Raw genomic sequence first — 27,189 nt, forward strand, 5'->3', positions numbered from 1 at the left:
TACAACATGCTCTTTTGAAACTTTTCACTTTTGAAACAGGCTTTGTAGAGCAGAAATGATCTGTACAATTTCCCTAGTTGTTTCATTGACTTGCTTTTTTATATAAAAAGTCCCTTGAAAAAAATTAAAGAAGGTAACATTTATATATAAAAAAATGTTTTTTACATATTTGTTAAAGCTATCATTACTTTCTGGCAGTATAATATGAGAGATTGTGGAAAAATCGAGCTCTTCTACTTCTTCTTTGTGGTTCTATTGCTATCTGTAGAAATACACTGTTCTGTCAGAAACAACCAATCTGAGCCAGTAGGAGGTTCTTAGAGCTGCCAATCATTCTTGTGTACATGCCGCTCATGTCCTCCCTCTTGCTCTCTGCTGTGCTACTGCTCCTTTTCCACAGTGGTGGAAAAGAAACAAGGGGAAGGAGGGTGATTTTCTCACAAATTATCTCTCATACTGTCATAACTTAGTGAACACCTTTAACCAATAAGTAGAATAAATATTTTTATAAAAGTTACATATTGGAGCTTTAACCAACACATTTCCACAGTTTTATTTAAGTGAAAAGTATATACAGAACCACCATTCTCACCTTGCCCATGAAGTTCTTCTTGTAGATCTTGGCAGTGCTGTTTGTTTCCAGTTTAATGTGGGAGGCTGGACAGGGAGGGTGATCGGCCTCTGGCGGGTCTGTGGGCTCATGATTGGTTCCTTCAATCCAGTAGCCTCCAAACTGGGGCAGCAGGATGAGGGGAAAAGGGCTACTGCGACCCAGAACCTGAGGGCAAAGGAGAAAAAAAAAGATAATGCAGCTCTTTTTAGGTTCCAAGTTGAATTATTTAATCAAAAACCATGCAGTCATATATAGAGGGTAAATTATATGCAGTCATAGAAATGTACCTCATGAACACTCGGATAAGGAATGTAGTCCTCTTCTGTCTGTAGGAAGAAAAACAAACCACATAAGACATCTATTTTTAATCAAGAAGAAAGTAGATGCTGTGGTACAATATTCAATGTATTCTACCCATTCCCCCACACAACTCTGCAAGGACAAGTGGGTATAGGCAATGGATGGAATAGTCACTGAAAGTACAAACAAAGCTTCTAAATTTTGACTTCACTGCATGATTTCACAAAATGCCAAGATTTTCCTTTGAAATTTTACTGATGAAGAGACTGCTGCTTCTGCTACATGTGTATATAAGGTAATAAGAACACAAGAAATAAAAGAATGAAGCTGGTTAGCAAGCATTACCAAGCATAATCTAAGTAACCGCCTTGAAAGTGGGAATTTCAGTTTAAGAATCAAATAATATAAATCCATGAAGATACTCATGTGCCTGTCACAATAAGCAAGAAGTTAATTAGTCAATTGATCACATTATAACTTAAAACAAGATAAAAAAAATTTCAGTTGCATAATTTACAGTTTCTTTGTCTTTTCTCCCTTTCTTTGTTCCAAAAACTAGATGACAAAAGTCTTCAGTCTGGTTTTTTTAGGGACAATTTTGTATACAAAAAGATTTTATAATTCATTGTACCACTTTTTTCTGTTTTGATTTTTCCTGTTTTAAAATTTAAAATGTGTTCCAGTTCCTGTGTTACGTGTTCATTAGCATTTAAAGTTTATTGACCTTGGAGAATGTATTCTTGCATTATTATGTCATTACTATTATATTATGTTTATTGCAATGATGTCTAGGGAATTTATCGTCCACCAACATTTTTTTTCGTAACAGGCCGAGGTTCTCCAAAGCCTCGTGTGATGTCATCATAGGGATGTAATTTTAGGGAGATTCCCTCTCACATTACATCTTATGGCAAAATCATAAAATGTGCTACATGTTGCTTTGCAGATTTCAAACCAAATCTAACAGGAGTAATTAGATTTTACAGAAAAGTCCAGCTAAAAGCTAATCTAATCTACAAAAATGTGTCCTACTGATGTTAGGTTTGAGATTCTCTTTTGATCTTGGTAGGGATTTGGTAAAAGTTTGAATCCTGTATTTTGTAACCTCTAGTGACAGGGTGCTAAAACCTTTCCATGTGAGAAAAGGCCAAAAGCCTCTCAGGGAGAAAAGTAAGATAATATTCCAGCAGAGTGAGTGCACTAGAGGTTTAATTTCTTTTACTTTGCAGGTAATGCATAAAGTACTAAGACCATTTTCTTTCCCTTTGGCTTGTGGAGATTGCTCTCACTTTGTGTAGTATTAATTTAATTGGACTCTACAAACATTGACATTCTGCAGTTTCTCTTCATGCAGTGTTTCCCCTTCTCAAAAGAAGGCTATTACACAGTCCTACCAAAGCAGAAATACTCAATTTAAAGCTGTAGCCTGTATGCAGGCAAACCTGTCACCATTTAGCACTTCACAAAGAAAAAGTCAAAGTCACAGTTTCTTACACAAAATCTAAGCTTTCTTGTTGCACTATCACAAACCTTGGCTATACTGAGAGAAGTAGAAGACAAAGTAGGAGTTTTAAGATCCCTCTTTGGTGAGGGTTACAGTCAAAGTGGACAACATTGGGGCTCAAAACTGCTTATGATGCAAATTTAATATACTTTATGAGTCTTGTGTTTTCTGCAATCTAGTTTCACAATATTGGACAGAATTTGATCTCAACAAGCAGGCAAAGCAAAATCATAACCTAGTTTGACATACACATTAAATATCTAGTTTGGTCTTGGATGTTGTAGCTGCTATAAGCTCTCTAGAACTAATTTAGACAAATATGACTCCTATAGAGCATAATATTTAATAATAATAATAATATAAACAATAAAAAATAGACTAGATAGTTTCTTCAAAGTGTAAAACATGGCCGTTGTGTATGTATTTCTCCCAATTTCATTCTTGAATATTCTAAAGAGCCAATCCTCACCACAGCTTATTCGTGACAGATTGTGGTTGGTTCCTTAGAAATGAACAACTCAAGCTTCCAATAGTGTTTTAGAATACCTACCAAGAAACTGTAAGCTGTCCCAGCATCTTATCAGGGTGAGTTGTAATACAATGTTCATACATGATAAGTGATCATAAGCTGGATTTAATAATTGCAGCTTTGTTGTGTTTCCTTCAGCTGTTCAGCTAAATTTACCAGAGCAAGAACTAAAAAGTATTATTTTTTAATTCTAAATCCCATTTTAGCCAAATCCTCCATAAGTTACTGAACATTTGGTCTTTCTGACGTGACCCCAGACCTCTTGCTGAGTCCAGACTTCAGCAAGGACTCCATCAGCCAGTCTAGATAATAAGGCAGCAGAAAATTTTGCTGCCCCTGTCGCTCCTTAGCTCATAACTCAGTTGGGGAGCAACCCAAAACCTGCCTGACAGCTGATAAGAAAAGGTTTCATAACACTACCATTCCTGATGTTTAACCAGACTGTGCACTACGAGGAGATTTGTGAATTTGTGACTCACTTTGAGGGGAGGAGGAAAGGGGCATCTTTGCTCATCCATTCTGTACCCCTGTTGAGAGAAAAGAGAAAAAAAAGAAAATGTAGTGATGGAAAACGTCCATTATCTCTGAAAGGTGTTCACACAGCCATAGACACAAAAAAACAAATCATGAGGGTACAACAGATTCTCAGCAGCAAATAAATTTATTGTGTGGCAGTGTACTTCTTGGTCATTGTTACAATAGCTCATGTTCAAAGATACAAGCTCAAAAGCCAGATATGTTAAAGAAAGAGGAAGTGAAAAAAGAGTGACATCTTACAAGCTATACAGTAATGGGTAAAATAGATAAGTAGGGGATGTTCATGAGAACAGCCGTAATGCAGATACCATTATCTCTAATGTTTTACAATGATTCAATTGACATGACACTCTGCTGAGTTTATAAGTGCTGACAGTTTCCAATGTGCACAGAAAGATAAATGATGGATGAAATGATCTCTGTAGCCATTTTTGTTTTGTTTTTGTTGAATAGCCTCCAGCAGGGTTTGAAATCTACCAAATTTAGCAAGGACGCAGCAAGGTTAGAAATGTATCAAATTTACCGAATATATCAAATTCGGCAGATTTGTATCATACACAATGTGTGAATTAGTATGTGAATGGAAATAACTTTATGTAAAGTGTCTTTGAGTGTTCCAATGAAGTGCTATAAGTCTGACGTAATTTCATTTCAAATTTGGATTATGGAAAGTAAAAAAGCTGAAATTAGGCCTGTCATGATAACAAATTTGCTGAGCCAATAATTGTCTCAAAAATTATTGCGATAAATGATAATATTGTTTGAAGACCTTTGTACACTGATTTAATGGAAATGACGTAATAATACATGTGATTTCCTGCCAAAGATAGATACACTTTATTTTCAAAAGAACACTTAACACTAGAACTGATAAAATAAACAAAACAACCAAAAATAAAATGGATTCTCAGTCTCCATTAACAAAAATGTACTTGAATAAAAACACCAAAGTGTAAATAAATACTGCATTCAACCAAAAAAGTGCAGATTATGAAGTCTGTATACCATATTGCCCTTCAGTAATCATTAGATTTAAATAGAGAAGATGGGCACATCAACTACCTGATGCAATAACTCTCACTACACATTAGTTCACATTTTCACGCTTTTGACAGTCTTAGAACGTTGATCGTTCTAAGTCTGTCGCTGGCGATTTCATAACCGATCATCCTGTAGTGTGTGTGTGTGTGCGTGCGTGCGTGTGCGTGCGTGTGTGTGTGTGTGTTAGATCATCGTTGCTGCTCTGATCTAAATCAGGGGTTTTCCCCACTGGGAGCTTAAGCCTGTTGAATGTGATAGGTAGCCAATCAGAAAGCGCGGATTCTCCTCCTGCTTTCTAAGGGGAAATTACAGAGGGGAATTCCAAACAGCTGACACGGCGCAACCCGAAGTCCAGCGACATTGGAGATGATATGTGGAAACAACATTAATGTTTATAAAACATTTCGTGCAAAGAATATAGAAATGACGAGGGGAGGAGTTGGAGCGAAATCGCTACGTTGATGAACCCGGTAACTGGTAACTTTTCAGCTGTTCTTCGTTAAGTGACATAAATAGGTTATAATGATATTCATTCAGTCAGGACGTTACACTGACACTAAAGCCACATGCATTGCAGGTAGATTGCAGTAAAGTATTGATTAATGCCTGGTTTTAAAATGAGTTAACTGGACCTGTAGCCATTATTTTGTGCCCATTGTTGGACACGACACAACCTAATTTCTTTTTCATTCTGTGTCATCAACAGAAAGAGAAAAAGGCCGGAAGAGACGATAAAGCCGATAATTAAAATTACGTCAATAGTTTTAATTTATCCTACGGTTAGTTGATTTATTGTATTAAATAAACAATACGATATTTCAACTAGGCCTGAAATATAAAAATTTCAGGCCCAGCTGAAATTATTATATTTAAATTAGAATATTTAAATACTTTTTTTTAAATATTTGTGAAAGCAAATTAAGTTGTTCAAAAATAAGATTTAAAATCAATAGCCAGTTGTTCTTTATTGATGCACTACATAACCAACAAAATACAACTGCTTTTGTCTCTGCTGGATTACTAAACGTCTGAAAAATATTTACACAGACTAGATAGTTACAGCTGAAAGAAAACAGGTGATTTATGCAGGACTATAGCTCAAAGGAAAGCCACATGAATGCCTGTGAAGTCAAACATGTTGTCTGATCAAACACCAACTGTAGCTCTTCCTTCAACATCAAATACATTTCAGACACATCTGTGTTGCTGCTGCACTGACAAGACAAACTAGATGCATAAGAATCCACCGCAGCAAAATGAAAATCGTTACATTTCACACATCTGATGACACAGACAAAACTACCCATCTGTGAATAGAAAACACAAAGGAGGCTCTGTTGAGCACATTCAGAAGCAGAAGGTTTCTGTAGACAGCTTGAAGCTGCCGATATAACAGACAGATGCAAGGACAAATACATACAAGAGCCGAACTCACTGGGCTGCAGGGCGAAGTAATGTAGGGGAAAGCGAAAGAAAAGAGGAGGGTCAGAATATTGAATTAGCAGGAAAAAGTATGTCTGAAGTGAGTGAAATTCTTAGTTTGCCATTTGATTAAAGCTTGTGAAAAGGGAAGCATACAGTTTACTAGGTGATCCAGGAGAACTGTTACTGTACCTGCATCCGCTCGATCATGGCAAATAGGTCTGAGGTCTGGGGGAGAGAGTTGACACCAAAAAGGCACATGGGTTTTACATTCTGTAGAGATGTTACCATTCCTTCCAGACTCATCTTACATTTATCTGCTTAATGAATAGCCTGATTTCCAACAGATGAAGAATGGAAAGTTTCATCACCTCAAATACATTTTTTGCTCTCTCTGCACTCCCTGCCCCACTTGACACAGCTCTACATTCACTGCCAGCATAACCCTTGAAATTGCTCCTTTACGCTTTAAGACAAACATGCTGTAAACAAGCAACTCTCAGGGAGGGAAAATGAGCCTCAAAGCACCAGGGTGCTTCTCTGTCGCTAAAGCCAACTGCTCCTCTGACTGTTTGCAACTGCCAAATTAGCAAATTAGCTGCTGCACATCCTGCTTCTCCCATCAGAAGCACTAAGTCACATTAATGTGCGACCGAGACACACTCCGTGCTGCTTATCATGCAGCAAACAGAAAGGAAGCAAAAATTACCTGACACTGAAAATTAAGTTTATTTTCAGTCATGACATTATTCGTATTTAAGATAACATGTGTCCACTTAGAGAACTGATTCTACTCATAAGACGGAAAGATTTCCATCCAGCTAAAGAATTTTAATTACACCTCAACCTTTCACTGTTACCAATCTTATGTGCTTTGCTCTGCGTTTTGTCCAATTAGCTGAAGCACTGGCGGAAGCTGGAGTCAAAGAAAATACCCTGAGGCATGAACCTTTCATCTGCAGAGTCCACATTAAAGGTTTGTAGCAGTTCCAACCTGTGCAGAAGGAGCATTGCAAAGAGCACTCGCAGTAAAGGCTGCACTGTCAGTTCACCATGTAACACAACTGGACTGCAGTGGCAAGCTGACGTTTCCACATGACAGCTTAAATTTACTGAGGGAAGCTGCAGGCCCTCTAAAACACACATGCACATGGAGGCATTGGGGAGAACATCCATCTTTTTTCATGAACATGTACTGAAATGTACTCTTCTGACTCATGCACGCACCTGTCACTGCCTGCAACCAGGAATGCATCCGCTCATCCGATTCTGACCTCATAAAGCCAAAGGTGCAGCCTCAAACTATTGTTGCATGTAAAAATAAACACCACCATATGATGTTCAGGGAGATCCTGCTTCCCACATGACAAACACAGGTATCAATAAATATTCTTTTTTGCTCTGTCAAGATTATTAGTAAACTACTCTGACTCCACAGTAAAGTGATTAGAGTTGATCTCTTTAATAGCTGGTAAGTCAAACTCATCTTACCACTCAGCTGGTGCAGAGTGCAGCAACTCTGAAGTTAAATGCCCCTCAGAAATTTGCATAATTTGTTATGTACATAAATCAGAGCAATTTATGTACAAATGCAAACAAATTCAAGTAAGAGTCTTTTAATAGGTAAAAATACAAGATAAACCAATCTAGTACTTAATTTTTGTCTGAGAAAAAAAAGTGAAACTGAAATCAATTTAGAATGTTATGATATCTACAGAGAAAAGAGTCTAAATTTTACAAGCAAATGTTTACATTACTCACATCACTGAGGCATCGTCTCTTGAGAAAAGGCTTACTATAGGGACTGTTCAGAAGTCCCTCCAATACGGCACCCTTTCCTATCCTGAGCTCAGTCATCATTCCACAAGTACAGATGCAGGCGAGGTGACAAGAGTGCGGGTTTTAATGTCACGGTCAGCCAAATGGAAAAAAGACAAGATTGACAGTGACACTTGACACTGACGGTCTCTAGGCAAGTAAACTTGGAGAGAAAACTCGATCGCTGTCCATCAGAAACCATACATATATGTTTGAGTCAAGAGCTTGTGCTGTAATGTGAGAATATTATTTCTCCTTCCTTCCTCTTTTCAAATAACCCCGGTGTCACCGCCCTCCCAGTGAAACAGACACACAGCTGTTCTTTAGGAAGTAGGACAGAGAAGGAACAATGTTGCTCCCCTCCCTGTCTTCTCTGCAAATATCGTCTCTTTTTTTATGCAATCTCATACACAAACTTGCATGTAAACTGAAAGAAACTTATTACTTCTCTTTTTCTTATATTACAAGATGTGACTTATTCTGTTCCTCTTTTCTTTCATTTCTCAAGCCATCTTATTTGGAGTTTTTCTTTGTTCTGAAAAAACATAAGTATACTGTATACTGAGACACAACTAAAGAGATAAAAACAAATAAAAATTGAACATTATTGTACAGCATGACATGTTTTATAAGTTGTTGAGATGAGGAATACATCAAGTATTTGCACAGTCCTGGTAAGGATTTAAATACTATATGGTTGAAGTACAACTTTCTATTTCTTGCAAGCCATTAGAAAATTTAGAAAAATGTTCTTACATAACATTTTTCTATAAGTTAAAAGTAATACAGTGCAAGATAACTTCAACAAGTAGAAATTCAGGCAGATTTAGACTGAAATTCCTCTTCTAATTTTTAATATGTAATAAACATGAAACATAAAATGCTGAAATTAATCTTCCTATCTTACTGGTTTTCTTTTCAATCAAAACGTCTCCATTATTATTGTTAAAATAACAACATATTTCAAGAAGAGTTCTTAATGCTAGAGATATAATTATTTGTTTTATTTATTTCCATTATGTCCTTTCTGATTTAAAAGCATGAATAGGTGGATGTCATCCTAACCCCCACTGGTCCTTCCAGGTAAAACACTATTATCTGCAAAGTATTTTTAAGAATGTGCTTTAAAGATTCTGAGTTGAAACATTTATTCATTTGTGTGAATATGATGTTTTTTGCTCCTTCACAGCATGTGACCTTTGAATGTACACCATCCACCCACATTTCTATGATACAAGGTCATAATAATAATAAAGTATCTTCTTTTCTCTTCATTCTGATTTTGGTGTTATATGTCCCCATCTGGCCATTTCTTTCTAGAATTATTACCATCTCACTCTTGCTACAGCTCTAAAATAAATATCTAATTTGTAGAATATTATGTCTTAAGTGCCATTCTGCTCTTTTTAAGCAATGTTTGGAGTCTAACAAGTTGAGTTTATGTGTTAATTATCCAGGGTCTATTTTACTGACAGAAAACACCAACCAACACAGCCTTATGCCCAACATCTTTTTACAATCATTATTTTTAAAATGGGATGACCTATGATTGTCTGCATTTTTGCTCTTTCCAAATGGCAAATTTAGTATTTTTTCTGTAAGAAAGGTTAATGTTTAGATTTTTTTCCCATGTCATGTAGCAATCATACCCTTCTTTCTGTCTGTGTGGTAACAAGTGATGAAAGGAAGCTTACATTATGTTGCAAATAATTGAACCAACCTTGCAGTGTCTCTGGCTAAGAAAATTCAAAGCTAAGAGGCTTGGAGATCATGACTTTAATATAATATAATATAATATAATAAGCTGTATATACCAGATACTGTATTTCAGAGCATGATGAAGCCCAATCTTTACCACAGGCACAACAGCTGTGACTATCAGTCAAGACTGAGTCTGACACAAGAGCATGAGGAAGTGGGAAACAGACAAGGAAATACAATATGAAACACACAAGGGATGAATTAAAAGACAGGCTGTTGTTCTTTGAAAGTACGACATTTTCTGTGAAAATCTTTCCATTAGACATTTCTCAAACATCCTATATCAACACTGGCCTACTTCTAAAAAGAGAAGGTGGAGATCTTTTTAAGATAGCTTCCTCCTATACTGGATGGACCTAACCAAGATGATTTTTTTTTTTCAGTTTGCAAAATAAGATGAACAAAATTATGTATTTTTCCATACAGCAGAAATGACGAGAAGTTTCTATAAAGCTCATCATAGTGGGGGGAAAAAAAAGTAACTAACACCATGAAACTTTTAAGTGGAGTCTTTTAGCAAATAGGTTAACTGAAAGTCACACTGAAATCCTCACAGAAACATTTACAGACAAAAACTGAACACTAATTGCATACTTATTTAAGTATAGCTGTTGCAAGGAGGCAAATGAGTGGGAGACACTAATTACTGTTCAGATTCGCACAGTGAACTCTGGCATTGTTTCACTTGTAAAACATACTGATTGTTGGATTGTATTGCTGAGAACAACACTTGAGTTTGAGCTGCTGGGAAAAACAATCTCCAAGCTGTTGGTGCAATCCTACTTTTTGATGTGATCCAATGAAGTGAAATGTGCTGGAAAATACAAAAGCTAACAAAAAGCAAGTGAGGAGAATCACGATCGACTTGGCACAACTTTAGGACCTCAAGGCCTTCTGTCTGGTAAGGTGCTCAAATCTTTGTCTAGAGACCCTATAAGAGATAATAGAGAGGCTCTGTTCTGAATGCACTATCATCTTGTATGCCCAAGGGGTTAATGTATTCACATATCTTTTAATTTAAGTTGATTACTGGCTTTTATGATGTTTGCATCTGCATGCTTACCAAAGAAAGAGACACAAAGTGCAAAAGAGAGCGAGCCACTGTTCCTGGGTGATCAAATGGCTCATTGATTGACTGAATAAGTGAAAGTTTTGCACATGCTACATCTGTTCGGATGGCTATAGAAGTGATTAATATCCACGACTAGACCTTCAGTCTTCAAGCTGAGCACTGAAGCTTTAACTCCAGTAGGCTTTCACAGCCAGACCTCCATTTTAAATTCTACTCAACAATGAGACCAAATCAATCTTCCTCCAACCTCTCTTTCCCTCAAATAAAATTGTGTGGGTTACAAAGGCAAACTTCTGTGTAAAATAGAAAAATGAACTTCAAAGAACATCATTCAACTGTTGAATGAAGTAGGTGTTCCTTTCTACGGTAACACTCTGTAAAATCCTAGTGAAGTAAAACTGGCCTCACTGTGAACAGTAACACTGGTGCATCTCTATTTGTTCACTTTATGATAGATGTGATTAAGCCTTGATGGTTCCAGGCAGGGTTGTCTTTGAGCATCCCAAATAATTCTCTTTCATTTGACAGATTGCTGAAACTTTAACATGACTGGGTGTTTCAACATGACAGTAATTACAAATAAACCTCAAAAACTTTTGCCAATAAATACATAGGGTGAACATGAGTGCCTAAGAAATCCCAAATTTATTAATTTAATCCTGTAAGTAATTTTCATCTGCTATAAATTGAGATAAATCTATAAAAAATTTAAACATTTGCACCCAATTCTGCTTTTTGTTTCATTACTGTAGTTGTAAGTTACAGTAGTTGTTACACCTTTGAAAAGCATGCTTCAAATAATAAATTAAAAGTCCAAAATTAGTGTGGCATCAATGCCTATATAGGAGTCTTAAACTTCGCATCAGATCTGTAGGAAATATGATCACTATTTAACTTTAAAATAAAATTTCAATTATTTGTAGTCCTATATCCAAGATGTGCATAGCGAATGCTAGTTATTTTAAGCCAGTGAAAAGTGAATTTCAAGTGAGAGACAGAAATAATGGGATATCTCTATTGGTATGTTTGAGGTAAGAAAAACTGCTGCACATCTATATTTGTCCCATGAGCCTGTGACAGAGGGCACAGTCTTCTGTCAGGCGCCACACCAGCCTGCCAATGAGAGTTACTGCATCACTGAAACTGATGCACTGGGGGCATCGGAAGCTTTTCACCTGGGGCGAACACTTGAAAGATATGATGAGCCAAAAACATGGAGGAAAGCTGTGGGGAATCAAAATGCACAGATTCCATTTTAATGTAACTATTGCTTTTGAGACAGTCTCCTCATGAAAAAAACATTTCGGGAGTAAAACTCTTGGTCTTATGTATAGTTTCCTGAGAAGTTAGGTGTTTTAATTAGCTGTGAGTCACCAAGGAAATTCCTAAAAATAAAATAAATATATCACTATGTTTTGAATGCAATTGCATATAGAATCAATAATATTCTATTTTATATTAAAATGTGCCTGTTTAAAAGCTGGTTTGAAGTTTTGCAAAATTTTGTTCAGCACTTTCACATAAGTCTGTTATGTAACACTGTCTTCATGCACAGCCGTTTATTCAGAAATATTTCCTCTCTGATGGACTTAATTATTTGCAATTTGGCCAATCAGAGAATGCTGTATCTACTGAGAGCCAATCAGCTTAGCTGCTGTCAAACTTGAAAGCTGTCCACTGCTGTCAGCTGTCACTGCCATGTCAGAATGATGCAGGCAGCTCCACCTTGTCCATCTCTGTTGTCATCAGAGCCAGCTGTCCTTTCACGAGGCAACAGGGTTCACACACCCTGCTTCACATTTTAACCATCTTCCCTCAACTTGATGTATCTCTGACTCATCCAGCAAAATGATGAATTAAAGCACTCAAATGTCAGCTTTAGAGTCCTTGTTTTTTAGTGGCTCAATGAGAATAGACAAGATGTTCCAGGGATGAGGAATGTAAAGAAAAGATAACAGAGAGTTAAAGACGTGCGTTACCTTTACTGACGAGAAACGAGGAAACAGAGGGTGGGACTGAGGCAGTAAGGGATTTATTTCATCAGATATTCTGGGAATCCTTCCATCTTGTTTCCTGTGAGTCAGAGAGGATCGAGAGGCGGGGATGAGAAAAGGGACAGAGACATTACTGAAAAGTTTTATTTATACAATAAGAGCATGGGGAAGACAGACAATGAAACACTGTAGATCTTCCGAAGTGTTGTGCCACAATAGTTCTTTCCTCAAAGCTTTCGCAAAACATCATTCCTGTTTTACATAGTTTTTTCCTTTGCTGCATTTTGACCTTAGTTTTTTCTTCTTTATTGAACAGAAATGTACAGAACAGACAGGTTTTGTAATAAAGAACAGTACATCAAAATCGATAACAAGATATAATGCATAAAGAGTCCATTGTCACAACATAAATTTAATCAAGTAGAAATATATATTTTAAGGAAATGAAATTAAATAATACAAAATATGTGAATCTAGGCAAAAATATACGAACAAGCAAACAAAATAAATGACTAAAAGAAGAAAAAAATAAGTTTGGTACAGTATTCTTTGCAATTAGAAAGGAACATATTGCTCTTTTTATTATTAATCAGTTTGAGGAATTCCATCAGAGATTTCAGTTCTGACAAAAAATAAGGAATAATATTGCAAACTTTTGTTTGGGAATGAAAAAAGAATTGCATATATGATGCTAAAATTACACATATTTTCAGAGTTCCTGTAAAAGCAGATAGAACCCATCCAGTCACAATGTGCATTTAATTTCAGTTGAGGAAAAAATTTGATTCAAGGTCACTCAAAATTTTTTTGGAGACGTCACAACTTAGAAATCAAATGTGACTTCCTGACCAAAGGTTAAAAGTATGATTAAGAATAAATGTTGTAAAGCTGCTACAATAGAGAGGAATGCGATAAAGTGCAGACACCAGGAAGAACAGAGAAAATTGGTAGAAGAAAAGACCCTCAGCTCTCCTCTCCTCACCTGCAGCTCTCTCCACTTTTTCTCTGCTCTTGCAGCCCGTACTCTGCTCCGTTTGATTGGACTGAATTACCAGTGTGACTAGGATTCTGGTCGCATTACACGACTTTATGCTTCGTCTCACACAACAGTCAGTCACTGGAGGTGGCAGCTCTTCTGTGTGTGCATCCTGTTCACAAACCTGTAGCAGCGGGCTTCTCTAAACAAAAGTATAACGATACGATCTGATTTCTTGGTGAGGATGGAGTGAGAATGGAGGGGGGAGAAGTGTGCTCTCACCATCTCACATATTTCCCTCACTCTGCCATTTTGGTTGAAACCATTGTCGTTCTAAGGCAGCAAAGCTGAAATAAGATCCATTACACACAATTTCTTGTCTGCAACACAGTCCATTAATAGAGATCAGACATCCCTCCATTACATTTGAGGAGGATCTATAGGTCTGAGTAAACAGAGTTCCACTCCTCTGATATCAGACCGCTGAACTGGACTGAGGTTAGAAAATCTATTATGAATGAAGCTCTTTGTTACCCATAATCTCTGCTAAATGACTGAAAACAGTTAGAGTGCTAGACTCTCAAAACATAAATTTAAAGTTTATCCTTTGTTTCTCACATTACCATGAATCACTGAAAAGAAAGTCAAACACCACATACAGACACTGACTACACATTGTCTTGTGTAGTATTGTACACAACAGCAGATGTAAAAAGGAATAAAGGCAACAGATCTGACTTGACTGAACTTTTTACAACGTTCTAATGAGAAGACTCATTTATCTACATAGTGTCAGTCAGGTAGCCTTCGTTCCTGTAACTACTGTTTAAATCATAATTGATTTATGAATTTAAGCCTTGCCTTTGTTGTTGAAAGTTGAAACTAATTCAGTGAATTCGGCTTCACTGTCTGTCTTGGTCACAATGGCATTTTCTGGGATTCAATATCTGAATCTTTTGGAGACTGTATGACATTCTGTGATTATAGTCCAAGACTTTTGTCAAACTCTTGTTTTACATTTGTCCTGTGATCTGTGTTTGGTGTCTGTGTTCAGATTAGAAATGTGAGAACTGTGAGTAGTTAAATTTGGAACTGCTTCTGTTTCTATAAATGTTTAAGGGTTGATGTTTCTGATTGTTACAACTAGTTGCCAAATCATTGTGTAATCTGTAACAGCATAAAGGAGATACATATTTTGAAAGTTTGTTATTGTAGGCCTTTAAAGTCTTTCAAATAGGCATATCGATGTGGGCAGAATATAATATAATATGAAAAATAGAATAGAATAGAATAAAAAAATTCTTTATTGTCCATTGGTGTATTGGCTGCCCAGTGAGATAAATGAGAGAGAGCAGATTCCCTCAAATATAAAAATAAATGTTGAGAATGAGAGACTGTAAAATAAGTGCATGTTTATCACGTAATGCTAAAGCAGCATGGCAGAAATTTTAAAGTGTTTACCAGTTTGTAAAAAATATGTTTCTCAAATTACGACATTGAAGTTCATAGCAGAAAGCCAGAAATGTGTAAGAATGATAAAATGCAAAAGTGACAGAAAACAGAAATATCCTCAGTATTTTCAGAGAAATGGAGACTTTCTCTTTGAATTTGTCAAGACATAGGGCCAATATGTGAGTATAAGAAAAATAAAAGAATACACTTTAATTTTGAAAAGTGTGTTTGAAACAACGCTGCATGTTTGTTCAGATAATAGTTCTTAAATTGCATCCATTTTGCATGAATGTAGGTTATATCATAAAAGTAGAAACCAAGCAGGGACTATGTTCTACACACACTGTTTCTGGAAGTATAATAATAATAATAATAATAATAATAATAATAATAATAATAATAATAATAATAATAATAATAATAATAATAATAATAATAATAATAATAATAATAATAATAATAAAAGAAAAAACTATAAGGATGGTGAACAAACTACCACATTTAGAGAACCATAGAGAGCAAAAGCCATGCAATCAAAAACCATCACCCCCATAAATCCTGCACTGATGGTTTTATGTGAAAAAAGGGCTTTTCTCAATTATCTGCCTCTCTGGAGGCAGAGAAGTTCACTGGTGTGGCAGATTAACTATTACCATGAAAATGATGTGGATAAGAGCATAAAAAAGACAGATGTAGTGAATAGAAGGTGTAGACCCCAGTATCACTTATTTAACTGAATTAAAGAATAAGAATTGGCCTGACCATTACCACGCTGCTTGCTCATTATCTAAGGTGAAAAGTGTTTTTGCCAATTACACTTAATTTATTTTTTGCTGACTTGAGCATTAAGAGTAAACTCAGTGCTAAAACCTACAAAACAAGTTTTTCTTCTGCCAAATGAAAAGGATGAGTTACTCTAACTAATAAAGAACAAAATTCTCTGCTGAATGGTCATTTCTATCAATAGAACTTGTTTTACTTCTACATTTATCTTCCAATCAGACACTTGTTTTCTATTCTACACACACGATTTGAAGCTTCTTTCTCCTCTCAGTTTTTTTCCCCCTTTTTACAGCTGCAGTTTTGTTAATGTGTTTGTCTCCTAGCAACATGATGAAGCCCTTGAATCAATGAGAAATAATCCCAAAATCACAAATTACAGCATGACTGCTTGCATGGAATTAGACAAAAAACCAGAGCCATTATACAACTTGTGAGTCATGTTAAAGGTAAATTAAATTTTTGAGAAAACAATCTCCTTTATTATTAATAAATAGGGTGAAAAATTAATTATTTTAATTCTAACTACAATTTTTACTCTGCATAAAGCTCATAAAATGGAGCTTTATGCAAGATGAGCCAAGAATGTTACAAAATATGAACCATTTTTCTTTTTAATGGGATTTTAGAAGAGCTACCCTATACAGTAGTGGTTCAAAGCTGCAAGTTGCTATTAATAATTTGGCTAAAAAAGTGCAGAACCAAAGCTTGAAAAATATTCCCCTATTGTTTTTCTTCCTTTTTCTTGCATAAAATGAATGACAAAATTATCAGAAATATTCATGACTTTTTTTCTTATCAAATCGAAAAGTAAATGGGTGTTTTGTTTAAATTATCTCCCACAAACATCAACATCTCATAGAAGATAATTTATTATGTAGTATTTTTCATAGTTTTAAAACCTAAAAACAGGGACCTTGGAGCATTTTATTTCGATAGCTTTTTATTTACAATGTTTTTTCAGGTAATCTCCTGATTTTCTGCTCATTCATGGCAGCTAGAATGTTTCTCAAATGGATACAAGGCAGTCTGAAACTAAATCCTCCAATTAATCCTGTGTTTACCAGCAGTAGTCTCTGTGGAGTGTGTGGCTCATGAAGTCTGAGAAGAACTTCTGCAATCCAATCATAATATACATTTAATATAAATCTAAATTTATATCCTCCAAGTAAAAATATGTTCCAGTAAAATGGATTTAAACATTTCAGGATGAGAAAATGTGTCTGCAGAGTAAACAAAAAATTAGAGTCAATAGAAACAGATGATAGGTCAACAACATAACCTGCTACCCAATAAAATAAATTTTCTCTGAGGCCATGCAATACATAAAACCTTTGGACTGAAGACTAAATAAAACCTTCTATATCCATAGAAAAACTTTTATGTATTGAATAAAGATCATCTGAAATATACCAAACAAGCACCAATGTGCAAAACAATTTATTGTTATGTATAGCTTTGTGTTGTCACTTACACAATCAGGCGAGCATTAGGATTAATCACATGCATAAAACATATTATAAGAAATATTTCAGTATTTCATAATGATAAAACAATTGAAAATTGTTCAAATTAATGCTAAGGGTAAATCTGGCAGGCTCTTTGGCAGTTAGACAATGGCTGCTCCAAAATCCTTCTGACCTCAAGCTTAATGTTGGCTGTGTGTCCAGCTGAATAATGCACTGGTTACTTTGGCAATGAAAGTTAGCCAAAAGCCCTGTTGGCAGAGTCAGACATCATCTTGTCAAATGTTGATATTATGGGCCTTCCAAATAACAGAGAAACATAGTCTATTAAAGCTGATCTTTTGGGTTTATATACATTTCCCAATTGGAATGAAGCTCTTGGGTGACACAGATTAACAAAGAGATACGAAAAACAACCTTTGGTTTTGCATTTCCAGTGCCTTCCATAATGTTTGATGCTTTCCACATTTAGTTATATTACAGCCACAAATTTTCTGTGTGGGTTTTTAGGAAATAAACCAACATAGAGAAAGGGAAAGGAAAATGACACGTGCATCTTAAAATGTGCTACAAAAAAACTAAAAGGTATAGCATGTATTTGTACTAAGTACTCTTAAATCTCAAACAAAACTGTTTTGAAGAGCAAGAATTCTTGTGTTGTCTCAAACATCCATCCATTTTCTATGCCTGTGTAATCCTTGCAAGGTCGCAGGAAGGTTAGTTCCTATCTCCAGAAATCAACCGGTGAGAGGCGGGGTACACCCAGGACAGGTCAGTAGTTTATCAAGCGGCTGCCAGAACATGCCATAATTTATGCAGGCAATCAGTGGACATGCAGATTGTAAATGTGTCTAAGATAGCAAGCATTAAGATTATGTTCAGTTAATAGTTGAAAGGTGTGGTAGATCTGACACAACTTTAAAACTACCTGCCTAATATCATGGTGGCCACCATAGTTTTTGGCTTATCGGTCAGTGAAAACTGAATCTCTGGGGATGTTTGACAAAGGCAAGTAGGATTAGACTTGCTTTATTCATGCTAGTTAAACTGTGACTGTTTAATAAAATGAGGAGATTAAATTGTCTGTGAAGAAAGGACCTCAAGAAGTTCAATTTCGAAGAGAATAACTGCAGTCATTTTGTTTGTGTGTGATCTCTTTCACTTCCAGAAAACAACATACATTTTTGATGCAAGTTCTAAGATTTAGTTTTTTAACGATCCAATACAAAAATGGTCTTTCAATGATGGAATGTATGACTTGTTTTGAAGGAAAAGCTGCAAGACCATCTATTGAGAAGGCCAGTCAACCAACCAAGCTGACCAAAGTGTGGATGCATAGTCTGCTCTGTTCCTTCCTGTAGATTGATTCACTGTTGTGTCTCTAGCCTAACCTGTTGTCCAGCTGAACACTTTTATATTCCTCCACCATCTCCACTTCTTCTCCCATGATGGAGCCAGTCCATTTCTCTGGAAATCTACAATATTCTCCATTGCTTTGTTCACATTTCAGAAAAAACAGTTTTATCCATTCTACAAATCATCCACAAAGCACTACACCATCAGCTTTTCCTCCATCTCCCATACACTTCATTTGACTGCAAATGTTGCATATTATTTTCTATAAGTCTGCTGTGAACAGTGCAATCTCATTTTCCATTATCTGTTGCAGCGGCAGCATCAGAACCAGGGACATCCCTACTCTTTCTTATCTTTGCCCTTGGGATACAGTGAATCAGTGACAGAGAAATAAGTGCTGCTCCAAGATTGGCTGCTTTACAAGCACCTGACAATAGTGTGTCAAGTAGCATTGTCCATTAGTATTTGTTTCCCAAGCTGCATTTTCTTTTAATTTTTTCAGACATGTTCAACAATAAAATCTCAAAATAGTCAAATTTTTCAAGAATAGTGTTCCACAGAAATATCCACAAATAGGTGAATACTGAACAGTAAATAAGCCGGATTCACTTTATCGCAGTCTTTATACTCTTTTTTTTTTCTCCTAACAGATTTCTTTGCTTTTCTGTTGAATTGTACAGGATAAATGTCACACTATCCTCCAAAACATTTTTGTCGCAGAAGTTTTAGAATTTTCTTTTGTGGTCTTGTTTTTTTTAAATCATAAAAACTGAAATGTTAACGGGTCACTACTTATTTGAGAATGTAATATTGTAATAAACAACATTTCTTGTTTGTCGTTAAAAGCAACATCTGAGTCAATGCTACCACCAACTGGGTAACATTGGAACATGAAAACTTGGGTCATACACTTATTATAAGGTGTGGATTATCAGTGGAGGTCCTGATAACATGTTCTTCTCATTTCAGTATTTGAAAAAAGAAGTAGCGTTCATGAAATGGGTTTCCAATGCAAATTGCTCTACAAAAACACTAAAATCAACACACATATCACCCACACCACAGGAGGAAACAGCAATTTACTTCCTGTCTTAATTTGAGAACATGATTGCTGCCTGTGTTTTGGAGTGTTTCGCTAAAAATCCAAGGTTGTTTGTCATCACCCACTTCTTTTATCAATGTCACCAAACGAAAGATCTCTGAGTTAAGCCAGAATGACTAAGGGGAGTCTTTACTTTGGCAAAGCACAAACTTTGCAGACATGCTGGCACATTTTCAGCTTACTAATCATTGATTTATGATGCAAATGAGGCTCAATTAAGTTCAAATGCTCACAAGAAAATATGAGTATCTCCAGTTCATTCTCTTTGTAACAACATCAGGTTTCACTGCATCGTTATGACATTCTTGCCCTGGGCTTGCATATCTAGGATTCATTATGTATACTGAGAACAAATAATAATTAGATCACAGATTTGTTTTAGGAAGAATATTTTGCCCTGATGCATCTTTTTCTTCTCCTAGTCTAACAAAGACGCGGGCACTATGTGGGACACACACACACGCACACACACACCCCAACAGACGCACACAGACATTGTTTGATTGTTCGCAACTACACACATAAACCCCTATGCTTTGCAGGTCCACTTAGTACAGAGCAACTAATCTAATCAAGTCCAGCAGCTAATGCACAATGAAAGCAGAGTCATTTACTCGAGATAAAAGACATCTACTTCCTGTGTGGACAACAGCAGCAGGCATATAGAGAAAGTTCAGCATTCAGAGTGGCACCCAGTGGGATGAAGAGATCTGAGCTGATCAGCAGAGTTGTACAAGAGGCACAATCTTTTGAGCTGAGTCTATCCCGTCAGTTCCTCCTTTATCTGTCAAGTCTTGTCATGAGGTAAGCTCAATTCATCTGTCTTCCATCATCAGCAGTTTATCCCCACAAAGGCAGTGCACTCTTTCATATATTTCTCCATGCTCACCTGTCTTTGGTGCTACCTCACTCACAGCTCAGCCTTCCCTCTTCAATAACTTGGTGCTCGTCCACGTATCGCTCGCTCCATGCGTCTGGCTCAGCCTTTCTATCCTCCAACACCTGCTGTCGAGATCAGCCTCTCGCCTGTCAGATGATGCTGGGAGCAGCCCTCCCATCTTCGTCTTCTCCACTCTGTTTTCCTCTCTCCCTCTCTCAGCCTCTCCTCACATGCTTGCATTCACGCTGCTGCTGCTGCTGCTGCTGCTGCTGCTGCTGCTGCTTTTTAATCTAAGGCGGTCACAACCGCTTTTTTTCTCTCTGTCTCTCTTATGTTTCCATCTGCACATCCTGTCTTTTCTCTTGATCCGTTTGTGACAGAGAGATGAACATCCAAGCTCTAGCTGTTCCTTTGCCTCAGTGAGCCTGCTTGTTAATTGTAGAATTTTCTCATTCAGTAAGGTAAAACTGCAGACAAATCCATGTTTGGAAGCAAAGTTTAAAAAAAGACAACAAAAAACAGAACATAACCTCATTTGCTGGGAGGATGCAGAGACATCAGATTTCTGTGTCATCATCTGCCTCTCTCTGACAACTTGTTTCAACATCATAAAACCCCTTCTACTGAAATGAGCCTAAACACCCCATTGTCCATTTGACACATTAGTGGCAGGCAGTGAGCTGAGAAGCTCTCAAATGTTGCAGATTTTGTAGCACACTCGCACATAATGGGAAAAATTACTTGCTCAGCTTGCAGAGAGATGAGCATAGGTCGGAGTTGTGCAGTGTATTACAGAGTAATCACATTTTCCTCTTTGGCGGGAAGCCGGATCTTTGTGCATGAACATAGAAGAGTCAAATACATTACTAGGCATTATGCATGCAATCACAAAAGAGTTGAATAACAAACATTGCTGGAATCTACTCCAAACACAACAGTATTCACTGGTAAATGATTGCATTTCAAATTTGCTTATTTATCTAGATCATGTTTAATTTAGTACTAACATACAAATGAAAGACATAAACAGAAGAATTTTAGTTTTGAGAGGTGACTTGACATTCCCAGATAAAGTAATTATACATAATGTGTCATCAATGTTGAAAATCTGACTCAACTTCATAAAACAGGGTTTTAGCGCTGTGCCTCAACTGCTTTGGACAAAACAAACATTTCAACAAAAAACATAAACCTGACATCTAATCACTTATAGATTAAAACAACTGACAGAGGAATTATGTATATAGTCAAGTCATATGTTTCCTTCTTCAGTGTGTTTCTTAAAGTGTTAGCCTGTCCTGTCACGGTGACAAGCATTGTAGGATTCTGCAGTGAGCATTTTTACAAATTTGCAGTAAATAAGTGGCATAGATGCAATAAGAATATATTACTGTATTTTAGTAGTTTTTGAAATGGTCTTGTTGGCTAAACGATTTTAATTTTCCCACAGCTGAGGGTTTTTGAGCATGTCACAGCAGCTCAATATGATTAAGTATGGACTTTGACCGGGCGTGCTGTGGTGGTGCAGGGGGTTAGCACGCCCCACGTTTGGAGGCCTTAGTCCTCGACGCGGACGTCGGGGATTCAACTCCCGGGTCCGCTGACCTTTGCCGCATGTCTTCCCCCCTCTCCTCGCCCTCTTTCCTGTCCGCCTACTGTCACAAATACAAGCCACAGCGCCACAAAAACTATGGACTTTGTATGGACTTTGACTAGTCCACTCCAAGACCTACATCACTGTGTAGGTGGAGTCTCTTGAAGGCTTCATCAATTATGGCAAGTTGTCTATGTCTTAACGCAGAAAAGTAAGCTCAGATTATTACATTGCGGTGTTTTGGTATGATGTTACTGTGTTGTTTTAATGCAAAATGTAATGGAACTCACACATTTCAATAAGTTCCATCTTTGTCTCATATGTCTGCCGGATTTGCCCAGTTTCTCTCTTTTTGTTAAATCATGACAACTGGCCTTAACTGAGGTAAAAGAGTCATGTGGTTAAATGTTGAATTAAGTTTTCTGGGACCTCTTAGATGAGTTGTTAAAGAACTGTTGAAGTAATTATTAGGTTGGCCAGTCAAGACAAGATTCACCACGGTTCATTGTTTTCTCGATTTGTAAACAATGTCTCTTACTATGGATCAATGGAATCCCAGAGTCTAAGAAATGGCCCTGTATCCCTTTCCACACTACAAATCAATGAAGTTATTACTCTATGTTTCTTGAATAACAAGAAACTAAACACTGAATGTGATCCAAAGTATTCAGTTATCTGTTGGCAATCAACACAAATTTGTGTATGAAGCAAATCAAATCACAAGAATTTAATCAGACACTTGTGACAGTGAAAGAAACACAGAGAGCCTGTTATCCTTTCATTTCCTGCTTCAGTGGCTGCTCAAGTTAATCCAAGCTGTCTCCCAGCACACAGGTCCCAGGTAAGCCGCTCCCCAGTCACCACAGAAAGATATCCCGTGTGTACTGGGATAACCTGGACACAGTTGAACAGCAGAGAGGGAGCGCATGACACATGCAGGTTAAGTACAGTCAACACCTTTCTCTGGCTGTTTTGATTCTCTTCCTTGCCAATAGGAAGGATCAGATGATGAAAGAGCAAATCTTGGTTATCATGGGGAGAGCAAATGTTTGTCAAACCAGGACAGAAGAAGAGTGATATCTCTGTAGATTACCTGTTATTTTTTTAGATTGCTATAGAGAAAATCATAATTACCATATTAAACATTTTGTAATTGGAGAAGCAACTATACATAGGTAAATATTAGACTTCTCTGAATTAAATATTTTTTTTCAGTTAGCTTTACTCCCCTGTTTGTCCCCCTCTTTCACTGTGACTGTCTGCTTCCTGTTTTATTCACACTCCTTTCCTTAGAAAAACTGAGTTTAAAGTTTACACACAGTTTAAGAAAGAGTTCAAATGAAACATCAGTACCAATGCAGACATGAAAGAAGTAAAAATCAAAGAAAAAAACAAAGGATGACGGCATGACAATGCACGACAGAGAGACTAAAATTTAAATAACACCATAGAAAATAAACTAAACATTAATAACTGAAATCAAGTGGAAAACAAAAGTAAGAAGGCAAAAATAAGCCAAAAGCTTTAGGAACAAGTTTTCTGAAACATGCCAGGAGTGAACACCAGCAGAAGCTTCCAAAGGCAAAATGTACAAGCAAACCAACTGACAGCCCATCTAAAAATAAAACTGAGAACATTCCAAGATTCAAAACTTAAGAAAACAAAACCACAAAAAATGCAACGGAAGGGGGGGGACTTTTTACTGCTCAGTCTTTAACTACTTATCTCCAAAGTGTTGGTAAGAATGTTATGTGTAGGATGTAGAGTAATATAGAAGCACAAAATGCAAACTAAAACTACCCACACCCAAACTAAGCAGTGTACAGAACATGTAAAAGTCTGGCATCAAACCAGATTTTTTTTAAGCGTTTGTCCTCTTTAGCCAGCCAGAATACTGGAGTAAAAGGTTACAGAATGGAAAAGTACTCTTTAAACTTTATAAGCTTTTCTGATGTATTGACCATGTTTTTAACACATCCAAATTTATTTAAGTATTTTCTTTTATTTTGTTTATGTTTTATACAAGTTCCCAATAAACTAACTTCTAAAACTAGCAAGATGAACTGATCCCCATGATTAAATAGTCCTGTATGCTAACTCTGATGTGTCTCAAAGAAGATTTTGTAGAGACAGACAAAAAAATAGAGTTGTAAGCAATCAGATGACTCTCCAGCAAAGACTAATTAACACGAGTAGCCTTTTTGAGGAGGACTTGGCCTTCCACTTTAATCATTGCCTTAAAAGATGCCTTTTTTTTTTTTCCAATAAAGCGTTGTCAGCAGACACAGAATCTCATTTGATGCTATCTTTACTTGGAGTTCTTATGGCCTGCAACTGGTTTTAGAAGTCTAGACCTGAACCTAGACTCTCCATCTGGATGGCTCATTGATGACAGTATGTTGCTCATTCATAATTCTGTTTAATCCATAATTAAACAGTGATTGTAAGTATCTTTAAAAATAAAAAGTGATGTTTCAGATTAACAGTAATCGTAACCTTTAACTTTTAGGCTAAATAAGAAATGAGCACCAAGTGCTGCAAGAAAATTACATTTTGAATTTCAGCAGGAAATTATTCTAGTTCATTGTCATTGTGTTATATTTAAAGGAAGCATCTCTGTCATTGGTCATGACCCATAATAGTTTAATGAGCCTGTTACGGCAACTAAGCTGTCATTAGTGTATTTTTCCAGTATTGCACCGACCAAAGGTTTACTGTGAAAACAGTCAGAAACACTGCTAATGTGTTGTACACCTTTCTCAGGGACAATAAGGACACAAAATCCGGATTCATTTATAACTGTATTTTATAGACTATAAGTCACACAGTTTCTCATATTATTTGATTCTGCTACATCTTTTTCTCTTCATGGTATTAATTCGTACTGACTGATGTGAACCAAAGAGTTACCATCTGCAGCTGAGAAGAAGCTAATCACTAATGATGCTATGTCTTCGTTCTCTGGTAGTTGCCAAGCAGATGAATATTAATGTCTTTGTAGACAAACCTTTTTGGTGTTGGTGCTTCATGCAACACAGCTGTCTCTATCACCTTGTATTTACACTGCATGTGTCTCTGCTCTGCTGTGCAGACCGCCCTGAAACTATTAGAAGCTGACCACAGACTTCCAAGCCAAGATTGAAGTTTCTGTGAGTTAATTGAAAATTAGGTAGCTGAACACAACTTATCACCAGTGATTTTCATTCTTTATGATATTTTTTAACTAATAAAACTCTTACTCCAGAGCAACCTTTAATCTGGAAAATGTGCTATCTTGCTTCACTTGGGTTCTCTTTTCTTTTATTCAATTGTTACGACTGGCTCAAGGTCATAACAAAAACGGGAGACCATGCAGTGATTAAAGTGCTTAACAAGGAATATTTATTAACAAAATAATGTTAATGTTACTGTTACGGCCGGTGGCCTTGTATGTTTCTTTTGTCTCTCTTTTCTGTATATCTGCAGCTTTCTAATGAAATTAACTCTATTGGGATCTGGCTGCAGCCCTAATTGTTCTGTGCCACTCCCTGAGGTCTACAGCAGAGCTGATTGGCTCACCAGTTATCAGCTCCACCAATCCTTGATGAGGCCTCCCTTTTTAAAACCAAGACTTCCTGGGAGAAGGTGTGGCTGATTCTTTACTGAGACAGCTTGCCACTTTGACTGTGGTATACTGCATTGTCTTTGTGTGAGCTTTTGTAAATCTTTGTTACCTGTGATAGTCCCTGTGGGGAACTTTGTATGTAAGCTTATAGTAGCCTACTAGAGTTTTGTTGTTTGTTAATCTTAAGTTTTGGTCCTGTTTTGTTTGGTTAAGATCTTTGGGTTCCAACTCTGGTTGTTTTGTGGACATAGTTTTATTCAGTGTTTTGTTTTTGGTTATCACACCTTAACTTTTGATTGTACATTTTATTTTATTTTTTTTACCTTTTTATTTTTGTTAAACCCAAACAATAAATCCCAAACTGAAAAACCTTAATATCTAGGTTTCCTTAATGTTACTTCTCCTTCCCCCTGGCTGAGCTGTGTGCAAATGCTTGGATGTGGTGTGTGAGTGCATATGGAAGTGTTGAAGTGCAAAAACAAAGACAAACTCAAATGTGCAAAAAGGAGGGGAGCTGAGGCCTGGCAATAAAACACCGCAAGCATCAAATGGCAGAATGGATGCTGAAGGCGACCCAGACCCTAACCCTAACCCTAATAAAAGGACAGCCAGGTTTAAATGCTCTGTGCTGCAAATGAACAAATCAGCAGCACCTGTAAAGGGGAGGAGCACAAAGACAGACAACAAGACACCTGCAATCCAGCCCATAAGGCCCAGGGCCGTAACACAATGTAGGCAAACAAGCACAATATCGCTGTTTGGAGTCCAACAGTTCAAATGAGCTAAACATACTACGAATATAGTGTGTGCAAATCTGTAGAATACATTTTAACATGACTTTCTGTCAAAATTATTTACTGAGCTGAAGTTTACAGAAGAGAACAAACATCTTTCTATTTTTAGATTGTTATCATTTGAAGATTCTTACTAGATCTACTATAGGAAGTGATGGGTAGAAATGTAAAAGTTTTCTTCTCTTGTAAAAATGTTTTAGCTTTATTAAAGTACTATACAAACTTACTTTGTATTTGGAAAATAAAGACAAGCTTTGTGACTCATTAGTACGTTGACTGAATAAAACCCCTCTGTGCTGCATTTCTGAGAGTCCCTGTGACTATTTAGCTGATTAGAGTTATTATGTGGCTTGATATAGTGAGGTTTCCTGCTGCTCCAAGTGGCAACAGTGACTGCTGAGTGAAAACCCAAAACAAGTAGGAAATAACGGTGAGCAAGAAAAGCTCAATGACATGCATGCAGAAAACAAGGGCTGCAGACAAATTTTTAAATGTGACCAACATTTGTAAGATAAAAATACTCAAAATATTTATTTTATAAGTAGAAACATTTAGTGAAGGCAATAATCATTGTTGAATTTGGCAAGTCTGATC

The 27,189-nt window shown here is 36.7% G+C and overlaps 1 protein-coding gene across 8 annotated transcripts in view; it reads right to left on the reverse strand.

The window, feature by feature from the left end:
* rap1gapb (RAP1 GTPase activating protein b) overlaps window positions 1-27,189 on the reverse strand; it is an 89,878-nt gene that overhangs the window by 18,702 nt on the left and 43,987 nt on the right. For 6 of the 8 annotated variants that reach the window (XM_044121695.1, XM_044121691.1, XM_044121698.1 and 3 more), the window contains exons 3-6: window positions 12,577-12,670; window positions 3,426-3,473; window positions 901-939; window positions 593-778 (exon numbers count right to left, since the gene is read on the reverse strand). In XM_044121695.1, coding sequence (XP_043977630.1) covers window positions 593-778; window positions 901-939; window positions 3,426-3,464 — 264 coding nt within the window. In that variant the 5' untranslated portion in view covers window positions 3,465-3,473; window positions 12,577-12,670. Of the gene's footprint in view, window positions 1-592; window positions 779-900; window positions 940-3,425; window positions 3,474-6,138; window positions 6,175-7,707; window positions 7,954-12,576; window positions 12,671-20,612; window positions 20,958-27,189 lie in introns of those variants that run through there. The other 2 variants (XM_044121696.1, XM_044121693.1) reach the window with 2 other exon arrangements.

The sequence above is a fragment of the Gambusia affinis genome, linkage group LG07, assembly GCF_019740435.1.
Source record: "Gambusia affinis linkage group LG07, SWU_Gaff_1.0, whole genome shotgun sequence".
Lineage (NCBI taxonomy): Eukaryota > Metazoa > Chordata > Actinopteri > Cyprinodontiformes > Poeciliidae > Gambusia > Gambusia affinis.